This window comes from Physella acuta, unplaced genomic scaffold, assembly GCF_028476545.2.
Source record: "Physella acuta isolate Inbredline_101_S28 unplaced genomic scaffold, ASM2847654v3 ptg000366l, whole genome shotgun sequence".
NCBI classification, from domain to species: Eukaryota; Metazoa; Mollusca; class Gastropoda; family Physidae; genus Physella; species Physella acuta.
Genome location: NW_026731885.1, coordinates 347,726 through 360,443, shown reverse-complemented (window position 1 = coordinate 360,443; position 12,718 = coordinate 347,726). Strand labels below are relative to the sequence as shown.

The 12,718-nt window shown below is 38.0% G+C and overlaps 1 protein-coding gene across 9 annotated transcripts in view; it reads right to left on the bottom strand.

Moving 5' to 3' along the window:
• Nucleotides 1–12,163, bottom strand: part of LOC131941571 (ATP-binding cassette sub-family C member 4) — a 66,810-nt gene extending 54,647 nt beyond the window's left edge. For 8 of the 9 annotated variants that reach the window (XM_059300875.1, XM_059300874.1, XM_059300876.1 and 5 more), the window contains exons 1-3: nt 11,940–12,163; nt 7,848–8,111; nt 7,411–7,521 (exon numbers count right to left, since the gene is read on the bottom strand). In XM_059300875.1, the coding sequence (XP_059156858.1) occupies nt 7,411–7,521; nt 7,848–7,921 (185 nt within the window). In that variant the 5' untranslated portion in view covers nt 7,922–8,111; nt 11,940–12,163. Of the gene's footprint in view, nt 1–7,410; nt 7,522–7,847; nt 8,112–11,880 lie in introns of all 9 variants that reach the window. The other variant, XM_059300873.1, reaches the window with a different exon arrangement.
• Nucleotides 12,164–12,718: the final 555 nt, after the last annotated feature.

Below are 12,718 nucleotides of genomic sequence, written 5' to 3'. Positions count from 1 at the left end.
CTTTTAAAACTTTAAAACCAGAATAGCCAGAATCTACCCCAGGTGGGAACCACAGCGAGGGTTGAAGGAATTACACAGCGGGTCGTTGTGGCTGTTTTAGCTTTTAAAACTTTAAAACCAGAATAGCCAGAATCTACCCCAGGTGGGAACCACAGCGAGGGTTGAAGGAATTACACAGCGGGTCGTTGTGGCTGTTTTAGCTTTTAAAACTTTAAAACCAGAATAGCCAGAATCTACCCCAGGTGGGAACCACAGCGAGGGTTGAAGGAATTACACAGCGGGTCGTTGTGGCTGTTTTAGCTTTTAAAACTTTAAAACCAGAATAGCCAGAATCTACCCCAGGTGGGAACCACAGCGAGGGTTGAAGGAATTACACAGCGGGTCGTTGTGGCTGTTTTAGTTTTTAAAACTTTAAAACCAGAATAGCCAGAATCTACCCCACAGGTCGGAACAATCAACCCCAGGTCTAAACCACAGCGAGGGTTGAAGGAATTACACAGCGGGTCGTTGTGGCTGCTTAAGCTTTTAAAACCAGAATAGCCAGAATCTACCCCAGGTCTTTGCTTGATTACTTCAAAAAAGAACCTGGTCCACATTCCACCTGTATAACATGCTATGAGACAAGGATCCTCAATTCTCATACAGCGGTGTAAGGACGTGTACTTGGCTTCAACTATTATAGACTACGTTGTATTTCATTCTCTTATTAAAAAAAAAAAAGAGTGATTTTTTTAACCATGAGATGAAACCCGTGCCTTTCATGTAGCTCGACCCCGTGAACCGAGCCCATCATGTCCCCACCCCTCCTGCTCCACACACTAACTTCAGATAGATGACCGCACAACGTACAGCCTACATTTTCCTTTATGTTCTTTCCAAAGTGTAACAATTGCTTACACATGTAACAATACCTTACACGTGTAACAATAGCTTACACGTGTAACAATAGCTAACATGTATCTACAACCTCACCTACCACTACATAGACAATCTACAGCTACCCACACCATCAATGACAGCAGTATAACGCTGTCACGTCTAGCAGAGTCAAAGTTCGATCCAACTAGTAGCTAAACCACGACAGTTATCTCCCTGTCTTCTTCGTGCCATGGCAGTAAACCAACGTAGGGCCTAGCATGACACACATACATTGTTCTAGTTGGAATAAGATACTGCTTTAAATCAACTATTTGACACACATACATTGTTCTAGTTGGAATAAGATACTGCTATAAAGCAACTATTTGACACACATACATTGTTCTAGTTGGAATAAGATACTGCTTTAAATCAACTATTTGACACACATACATTGTTCTAGTTGGAATAAGATACTGCTATAAAGCAACTATTTGACACACATACATTGTTCTAGTTGGAATAAGATACTCCTTTAAATCAACTATTTCATTATCAAGTAGCGCCGTAGTTGAACATAGGTCGTATTTTTATAGTGTAAGTAAATAATAGCGCATTAAAAAAATCAGGCCGATGACCTACTGTTCTACAAAGATAACCTACATCAAATGTCGAGAATTAAAACGGTGTTCATTTTTAACGGTACAACAGTTGAGCTGTTTCTCAGAAAATTATAATGTGATAAGTAAAGACCATAATTTCTTTTTAAAACCAGTGTCCAAGACAATAGCGGCATAGTATTGAAAGAGAAAAAATAAAGAGATAGAGAGGAGCAACACTAGAAATTGTTCTAAATGAGAGAGAGGTACCACTGACTTGGAATATGCATAACATTAGATAGATCACTCAAGAGATGATATTCCCCGCACCACATCAAGCCTGAGACCTCAACTTTATTTTGTGGACATTTTTTTCTCGACCTTCGTTTATAGAAAAGACGGTGATGATTTGTTGATGGCTACCGTCATTGATTCACACACACACACACACGCAGCTTTCGATGAGTGAGTTGTCAGGGAAGACACTGACAAAATAACGGCTCAAAGCTAGCAGTAGCAGACGTCATGGACCGGTCCGGTTCTTGTCTAACGGGTCAATGATTTGAAGGACCGATCCGGTTCTTTTAGTCTAACGGGTCAATGCTTTGGAGGACCGGTCCGGTTTTATATGTTTTACACCAGTGTCCGACAATGCCACAATAATAGAATCTTCTTGTTGTTGCGACTGAGTTTTATTTATTACAAAACAAGACCAGAGGCGATGTTCAGTACGTTGGTTGGTCTCGTCTTCACACACTACACCTAAGCCATATTCCCGAACTGCTACCAACCCCATTACAATCGTTCATTCCCGCTACTAATCTAGCAATCGACCTTGGGATAACAATACATAAACACCCAAAGGTCAACTCGACTCACACTCTCTTTTTAACCTATTCTAACCTAACCTCTCAATGGCCGGTAACAGATAACTAAATACACATGTATCACAGCTAACCCTAACCCAAGTCCTACCATAGCCCTAACCCTAATTTCTTATCATAAAACTAAACCTGATATTAAATGCTACTATCAACCTACTACACCTATTTTCGGAAGAGTCTATTGTCGGACATGGTTAAAACCAAAACTTCATTTTGTCTTGCCTCAACCTACCATGTCATCGTGATCTACCTCCTAGCACAACAGTACTCCATCTTTTACAAAACAAGATTAGACACGTGAGCCACTGACCACAGCAGTGTTTGATGGGGCTGTTATGTTTACCCCCCCCCCCCCCCCATGTATAACCTAGCTATCAGTGACCTTTGAACGTGGACCAGGATGTTGGAAAAGTTTACGTCCTCACCCCCTCCCCACCCCACAGACAACACCAAAGACGCAGTAGACTAACGTACAGTGCGTCATTTTCAATTGGTGCAGAAATCGATTAAGTAATATAAAAATACGAGCTATTTATCTATTTAAAATATAGTGTGTGTATTTTTCTTTATTCAGGTCACAGATCTTTACAGTAGTTGCACAATAAAATCTAAACTGTGTTATTTGTTAAGTCTGTGGTCTAGGGTGGTCTAGTGGTCAGCCAGTATCTGGATTGAGGGGGAGGGAACACATTCCTTTATCCCGACACAACTTAGCGGATGCAGTCGGTCCGCTGAAGGGTCTGTTCTAAACAGCTGTTTGCATATCCAAATAGATACGGCTCCAGTGGCGATTGTGTGAGTTTAAAAATGTGTACAACCAGTCATTTCCCTGAACGTTCTCCAAACTTTGGGTGACAAACGTGCACCAGAATGTGCTGACGCTGATTCGCTTTGCCGCAGAATTGTGTGGTAGAGGTGATTGTTAATGAATACAGCAATCACACACGCATTCCGGCACTTAATGGGAAAAATAAACATGCACAGTAAGACCGTGATGGGATGACTAATTAGAGAAATGTCAACAGCCAATTAGGTTACGGGTTTGGACTTGTTGTTTACTCGGGAAAGATAAATGTGTGTGTGTCGGTTATTAGAGGAACCTGAGTTTGGTTAACTGAAGTGGCCAATATGAAGTAGCCACCTTGGCCTTTTGTAAAGTGGTGGTCTTAGTACATCTATTGTTGTCTTTGTTAGTGTGATTGGGGCAGATTGAGGCGGGGTGATAAGGACAATAAGAAAAAACTCAATTGGCCAGCGACGGTAATTCTTGAATTAGCGTTTTATAGTGAAATTTGCATAGGACGAGTACCGCCCCTTTGACTACATAGATCTAGGTTATAGTAATGACATGGACTACTAGTTGCAAGAAGCCCCCCCCCCCCCCAGCCAGTAGCCTTATCTCTTTACCCGGCCCTGGCCATGACGAGGCAGTTTGCTGGTGTGTTAATGACCACATTCTCGAAATATCCGCGCTGATTTGAACACAATGCCTACATCATCAAGGGGGTATCTGGTCCATAACAAGGTCAGATTTAAGTGGTCACGGTACAACTCCAGGCCGGGTTAATGACCGGGGTCACCTTACTTGATTTGACCTACACTCAACGCCACCGATTATTTTTATAACATTAATTTAAATTATCATGTCAGTCAGTCAAACGTTCACATTTTCCCGACCAAAGACTACACTAGTTTACATAAACGTATGACATAGCAGATATAGACCCTATTTAACAAATCACACTAGATTTCAACTTCAGCTAGAAAATTTCCAACATTAGTCAAAATGCGTTTTAAAATTTGCGTTGTGTAAAACTATGCTAGGTAGGAGCAATGTTTTTAGAAAACCCGTTCGGAAAAATCTACCGGATTATTTTACGTGAACCTCCAAGTGTTTTTAAGGTTGTGGGCGGGTTGTTCCCAGGTTGGAGGCGGGTTGGCTCAGGACTCTATACACACAATGAACTACACTGAAGTGCGTGTACTTGCGCTGACTTTACCAACGAGGAAATGAAATAGCCGAAACATTAATTCTATCCTGGAACGTGACCTCTGACCTGTAAGCACGGCAAACATCACCCGCTTGTTTACCGCGCGAGTCGTCTCAAGGTGACGTGTTTCCCAATGTTCCCGGAAATCTCAACGGGAAAACAAATTCCAACCGAAATACGGAATTAATCGAGGGGGAGGGGGTGTAGTGAGAGGGCAAGTTTTAAGCAAGGACACCAAAGAAATGACCGTTACGGTCTATTTAGCACATCACATATCAAGTTGAGGCTCTATGTTAGGACAGCTGACGTAATAGAATGTCCACCTTCTAACCAAGAGATGAATGGCTAGCACGCTAAAGCCTATATTTCATGATCAACTACGTAATAGTGATTTATACAAAGGATTTTTTTTTAACCACAGGCAATAGCTCTTCATCTTACAAAAATTAGTTTACATCATCAACAACGATAAAGTAAGAAATTAAAATTTTAAAATACTTAATAATTGATCTACACATGTAATCGGGGTGTAATATACAGGTTTTTCAAGCATGTCTTCGGGGGGGGGGGCTGAAAGTCTCAAATGCTCCCCCCCCCCCCCCGGGAGAAAAAATGCTTTCAATTAACACTGATAAGATTTAAGAAGAGAGACACACACTCGAACCTTGTGTAACACGTGATCAACCAAATGATAAGACTAAACGGGTCATCAGGCAGGCACTTGACTGAACCCGTGACAGCTAAATTTAGATCACCTGCCTCATGGCACCAAACCACGGTGCTTTTAACTGAGTGGTAGCCTATAAAGTGTTCCTATCATGACAATGTACAGCCCGAGGAGTCCCTACACCCCAATAACAGCAGCAGATTTAACCTTCTAATTGACACCCCAATAATAGCAGCAGATTTAATCTTCTAATTGTGTTGATTAAAACCACAGCCCACGGAGTCCCTACACCCCAAAAACAGCAGCAGATTTAACCTTCTAATTGTGTTGATTAAAACCACAGCCCACGGAGTCCCTACACCCCAATAACAGCAGCAGATTTAATCTTCTAATTGTGTTGATTAAAACCACAGCCCACGGAGTCACTACACCCCAATAACAGCAGCAGATTTAATCTTCTAATTGTGTTGATTAAAACCACAGCCCACGGAGTCCCTACACCCCAATAACAGCAGCAGATTTAACCTTCTAATTGTGTTGATTAAAACCAAGGCCACACGTTTCCGTGGCAACAACAGACCCACGTCACAACAGCCACCAGGTCCTGACACCACCACATAACAGATGAGACAACATGTCCTTACCTGGTTAAGACACAGTAGGTCATGCCCTGTTTAGCACTGGCTGCTCCCTACAACTGCCCCCCGCCCCATCCATCTTATGTTTTTTAAAAGCATGATCAGACCAATATATCAATTTGACATTCCATAGCACCCCCCCCCCTCCATCCATCTTATGTTTTTTAAAAGCATGATCAGACCAATATATCAATTTGACATTTCATAGCACCCCCCCCCTCCATCCATCTTATGTTTTTTAAAAGCATGATCGACCAATATATCAATTTGACATTCCATAGCACCCCCCCCCCTCCATCCATCTTATGTTTTTTAAAAGCATGATCAGACCAATATATCAATTTGACATTCCATAGCACCCCCCCCCCCTCCATCCATCTTATGTTTGTTAAAAGCATGATCAGACCAATATATCAATTTGACATTCCATAGCACCCCCCCCCCTCCATCCATCTTATGTTTTTTAAAAGCAGGATCAGACCAATATATCAATTTGACATTCCATAGCACCCCCCTCCTCCATCCATCTTATGTTTGTTAAAAGCATGATCAGACCAATATATCAATTTGACATTCCATAGCACCCCCCCCCCCCTCCATCCATCTTATGTTTGTTAAAAGCATGATCAGACCAATATATCAATTTGACATTCCATAGCACCCCCCCCCCCTCCATCCATCTTATGTTTTTTAAAAGCATGATCAGACCAACATATCAATTTGACATTCCATAGCACCCCCCCCCCCCTCCATCCATCTTATGTTTGTTAAAAGCATGATCAGACCAATATATCAATTTGACATTCCATAGCCCCCCCCCCTCCATCAATCTTATGTTTGTTAAAAGCATGATCAAACCAACAAATCACATTGACATTCCACAGCCCAGGGTGGAGGCAACAGACAGGCAGTTAATTATTTAGAAATTAAGTCACCATCTAATTAAGGTCAAATGGTTTCCCGACCATAAATCGTACCACAGTCATCTGGCACAGTGAAGTTAATAAAAATAATAAAAATTAATTAAAAAAACTATCATACCAATGTAGAACTGAGGGACATGTGAAGTAGAGTTAATATTTTTTTAACATTTTAATATTAAAACAATGTCCCTAAACATGGATGGTATATGGATGTGTGGTGTTTTTTTTATGTGATGGTATCAAGGGTAAGTGAAGAAGAGGTATTTCCTAAAGATCAAAGCGGTCCATGGACAGATAAAGTAGTGTGGTCAGCACTATGTCCAGCCACCTTTTGCTTCTTTAATGGTGGTCCTTGGGCAGATAAAGTAGAGTGGTCAGCACTATGCCCAGCTAGCTTTACTTTCTCTAATGGGCAGTCCATGGGACAGATAAAGTAGAATGGTCAGCACTATGCCCACACACCTTTACTTTTCTCTAATGGGAAGTCCATGGGACAGATAAAGTAGAATGGTCAGCACTATGCCCACACACCTTTACTTTCTCTAATGGGCAGTCCATGGGGCAACTAAAGTAGTGTAGTCAGCATTATGCCCAGCCACCTTTACTTTCTCTATGGACCCATCCATGGGGCAGATAAAGTAATGTGGTCAGCACTATGCCCAGCCACCTTTACTTTCTCTATGGACCCATCCATGGGGCAGATAAAGTAATGTGGGCAGCACTATGCCCAGCCACCTTTACTTTCTCCAACATGAGCCAGTAATTATTTGAATGTGTAGAGCGTGAGTGAGGCAGACAGTCATGTCAATGTAACCAGAAGAACAAAGACGTTAAGCTACTCTCTACTTACACTTCTAGCTTGTTGCCCAAATAATCTGACGAATCAGAGGGACATACATTGTACAGGTCTGCTTCCTCTAGAGGGCGTCTGTATCCTTTCTTAAACAGGGAGTTAACCCACCTGAGAAGAGGTTCAGATACAGAAATTAAAATGATACAGGAAGCTGCCATTAAAATAATGATACACAAAGCTTTCATACAATAATGATTTACAAAGCTTTTATACAATAATGATACACACACCTTTCTGTAATACTGATTCACAGCTTTCTCAAAATAATGGTTCTTATAGCTTTCACAAAATGATACATGCAAGTTTATAAATATATTAATTCATGCATCATTGATATTGATACCCACAGCCTTCATTTTGCATTTAAAAAACAAGAGTGTTGATTAAAAAATTATAACAATAAAATACATAAGGAAAAAAATTTCAAGACTTACCAGAACGACACCTTGGAGAAAAAATTTGCGGTGAGCGTTGGATTAGGATTAACATGACGCAACGATTCATCCATGCTACTAACATTCGTAGGAGATTATCTGATGTCCTTATTTAGAGTTACGCAGGCTTATGTTATCCTGACTTAATGTGAAATTCTTATGCTCAATCCTATCATATCTCTGATTCCCTTTAATTGCACACTTGAGTTGTTGACACTCTGGAGCTTCTTAAAGGCTGATAAAAAAAATGAAGAGCCTCTTCACCTAAAAAACAAAATGGTGTTATTAAAAAAATTTTACAAAGAACAACAGACTATTTTTATAAATAAATAAATTTAAATTTTATAATAGATGTAGATCTATAAGAAAGATTGCTGATAATTAATTAATAATCAGTTAACTAATTATTGTCAATCGCTGCTAATTGCGCTGCAGATTTTTGTATGTGGTACTGCCCTATGCAGCCAAAAAATTTTAAGTTAATGTAAAAATGGTGATGTGATACAACTTTAATGACTTTATTCATGTCTTTTTTTAGAGCTATCTTTACAATAAGTGGAAAAGCACATTTAAAGTTTAGTTACTTTTGCAGTTAAAAAATATTGAAATATAGACTAATTAATTAATTACAGAATATAATAAACATAATATTAAAACTCAATTAAATGAGACTTTAAGGCTACACCACCAGTAAACGTTTCAACAGAAATGTTAAAAAAAGCTTTGTATGTCTCAGTTTATATACGGGTTTTCCAACTGTTGGTAATTCTCCATGTGAAAGTGAGGTAAAAACAAATGACATTTTAAAATAGGGAATATCCTTAAAGCTATTTTTAGATTTCCAGGATTATTTTGTTTACTGTGGGAGAAAAGAGTAAGGGTATACTTGAAAACATCACAAGACCAGAAGGAAAAAAAATAAGTCAGGTTAAGGAGGGTTCAATCCAGGATATAAATAGTATTCAGTGTTACAGAATCAAAGTTACAGTTTATGACTTGTGTGTGATTAGGACAGCAGGGTCAATAGTCAGCTCCTGGTGCTAATAAGTTGGTATAAATCTTATTATAAATTGTTTATACTCAAATCAGAGACATAAAACTGAAATAATTAAAAGTAAAATACCCCTACAGTTACAGCTGCAAATATGGTTTTGTTGATTTAGTGAGGTTTTAAAAAACAATGACATCAATTTTTTTTAAATTATTACTTTGCGTTAAGAATTTCTAATCGTTTAAGACAAATCTTTAACTATTTATTTTTTCATGTTTAGATTTCCACTAGGGAATATAGACATTTAACACACAAGTAACAAATGTTCTGGGAACAGGTTATATTTTAAAAGCATAACTAGTTACTCTGAAATTTTCAACAGCTAGCACCTGTGTAAAGAGCTTCTTCTTCTTCTTCTTCTTCGTTCTTAATTTTTGATTATGGTGGAGGAATTAGACAACAAGTCCAACTTCATGGACAAACCGGACTGTGGTTTCCAGTTTGTCAGGTGTCCCATATAATTTTTCCCTGAGTGGGGTGGGCTGGGGCCAGTGTCTGCCTCTTGCCTGGCCATACAGAGTACAATCCTGGAGTACGTGCTCCGTGTTTTCCGGGGCCTTGCCACAAGGGCACATTTCGCTTCTAATTTTAGTAACAAAAACTCACATGACCCAATTGTAATAGTTATTTGATTTCAATAAACCATCTAGTGTTTTTGTATTTAAACACTTGTTTGACAATTCTATATTAAATCCCTTTTAAATAACTTGGTACTGTCAATTATCAGTGTGCTAGTTGCCATACTCAACTGTACTGCATTATAACATCTTGTTAAAAATTTAAGTCACTTGTACATAGGATATAAGTTATGGCATGATTACATCTAGGTCACCCAGAATCTTGCTCACCTGAAACTTTTTAATACTACTACTGAATAGTTAAAGAGTGTATTTAGTATAAAACGCTCTGAGAAGACTCACAGAAAGAGAAATTCAAACAGCTTTGATGGAAGGTCTTTGACAGTTAAAGTTAAATAGATCGGAATAATTAAAATTTACAAGCAGTTGTTTGAAATAAATTTTAAAATAGCAATGGTAATAGTCTAGGGGTAGTATAGAGTGATGCTTTTTTTTCCATTGTATTTATTAATTCAGCAAACTCCAGCTATCTAAAAAATATTAATAAAAAACTACACTATAATTTATTTTTATTGCAAAGTATATAAGGTTATAAAATTGCAACATCTGTCTAAAAAAAAAGCGATTCAAGCTACTTTTTAAAAAATCCATATTTTGTCGTATAAACAATTATAGGATAGGTTTTGTGGCATATGGAGTTGTTGTGAAACTTTACACAATTGGATAGTGGTTGGTCAAAATGGGAGTATGATATTACTCCCCTTCCATCAATTACCCCTGATCATGTCTTCAAGACCAATTACTCTACCTTCCAGACCTTACTCCAAACCAAATATTGCTCAAGGACATTAGCCCCTGACAATTACCTATTTATTAGGGTAACAGTAATGGTTTGGTATTGGCACTAATGGTAATGGTAAAGGATTTAATAAAAATTAGGATAAGCATTTGACTTTGATTAGGAGTAGAGTTAGGGAGATCGATATGGGGAAAGATAGGGATTAGTATTGGTTTTGTATTCAGTAGTGGGGTATTTACGCTGAGTGGTAATTGACAGGAGGTAATTGATTGAGCTGGGGGCTAATGAAATAATTATTTATGAAAATCTTAAGACTGTAAGTTAGGTTTTAATATTATTTGTGATCCTGTACATAGTATTTAACATTTAATGGGTACTGGTGGCTTTTATTTTTATACTAGGTTAGGGTTGGGAAGGTCAGTAACAATAGTAACAAGCAGTTATCTCTATAATGTTTCTACTCTGATGCTTATATGTTTATATTTGTGTGACATACCATGTTATCAAGGAATGGCAGGTGATGTGTAACCCAAGTCAAATTTCAGAATCAAGAAATACAAATATTGTGTTTCGTTTAGTTGGAATAATGAAGCTGTAGGTAGTCAGCCTTTAAGTAAGCTTTCAAAAATTCTATTATCAAAATGGATTAAAGCAACAGACAAGTTTAATGAGCGCCAGCAGCTGAGCAGTATAAGATAGTTATTTTACTTTCCCAAAATTGTAGATCTGTAATTTTGAAACAAACTGAACCTAGTAACATCGCCTTGAACTCCTCATAAGTCAACAAATTCTAAAAAATCATTTTAGATTAGTGACAATAATCGCAACTAATTGGATCATCGAAAATAGGTGTGTTAGGTTTTTAAGCGTTTGGTAGAGCTAGGGTTGGATTTAGGGATAGGGTTAGCAAGCTATTTGTGTATTTAGGTAACGACGCACATCTAACAGTAACCTAATACTGGCTAATAATAGGGCCCTACCAGTTTTTAAGAACATTGTATTATCAGACTGGTATTATATTAAAAACCACCCATAATTTTTTGTGGCCTACAAAGTCTTGCACTTGGGTGCAGGGATTTAGGAGAGTTGCAGTTGGAGGAATCTGTTAAAAATTATGGAAATTTTCAAGCTCTTTTGAGAATTTTGATTTTGAGATACAGAGCCATGGGCATGGGCAGACAGAGAGTAACCACACTTATTAATAAACATCATCTAGAAAACTCAGTAAAGAGACCCACATTTTAAAAAGAAGTTAATCAAGCAACTGACTGTGTGCAACAAATTAATAATTATTCAATAGTTAAGTAGGCCCTAAGTAGAGTTAAGATTATTTTGCAAAAATTATTTCTGTCAAATCATTTTCTTAGTGAGTGTTTCTAATTTCTCAGACAATATTCAATAAACAATTCAATGATTTAGGCCTACATTTTACTCTAACTCTGGTTTCTTTTATTTTAATTGTTATAACTAGCTTTAGCTAGTTTATCTAGATCTAGTTTCAAGTAGATTTAGGCCTTTTTTCGTGTAACTTTACTTTAAATTTAGAAAAATCTAAATCTTATGCACCGACAAGTGCCGTAAAGTAAAACTTTTACGTAATCAAACCTGGGGGGAACGATGAAAAAATGCCAGTGTTCTTCTATGTGGTAAAATAAAATACTCACATATAACTAGAGTCTAGAACTAGATCTAAGTCTATCACATGACAAATCACTTCGGTTGTTTGTTTCATAACACTTAGAAATCTAAATCTAAATTAGGCCTATATTCTACAGACTAATTATAAATTAACTTTATCAGCTGTTCTGACTGGTTTCACCATCTTTAGGTGAATGTACTCAGATTAAAAATGAAAACGATCAAGATCTAGGCTACGTATTTTTGCGAAACAAACGTGTATTTAAACATTGATAAATTCAGTCGGACTAAATGCCAAAAAACCAAACAAATGCCGAATAGAAACCAAAAGATCACAATGCCTTTGCGAAATAGCAATACTATAAGTACTAGGATAGTTATTTTTCTAAAACAGTAAGGGGCGTATACAGATGTTCAGAAAGTGTTAGCGGTGAGCCCAGTACAGAGTTTCTTTCAGAAATTCTCTCCAGTGGTGGTCGGGGCGGCTCTTGAAACTTAAAAAAAAAGGGGGGGGGGGGGAAGTTACATTTGCAGGATGGGGGAGGGGGGCAGACACTAGTTAAAGTATAGGCCTATGTTATTTATTGTATGAATCATATTTTCTCTATTTCCTCCGGGAGACAGGGGCGTTGAACCCTCGAAGAGATGCCTAAAAGAAACTATGGTGCAGAATAAGGTCCAGGGACTGAAGGAATTACACACTACCTGGCCGCTTATATATACATACACATAAGTACATATATCATATGTGTTGGACGGACATATATATGTATATATATGTATATATATATATATATAATATATA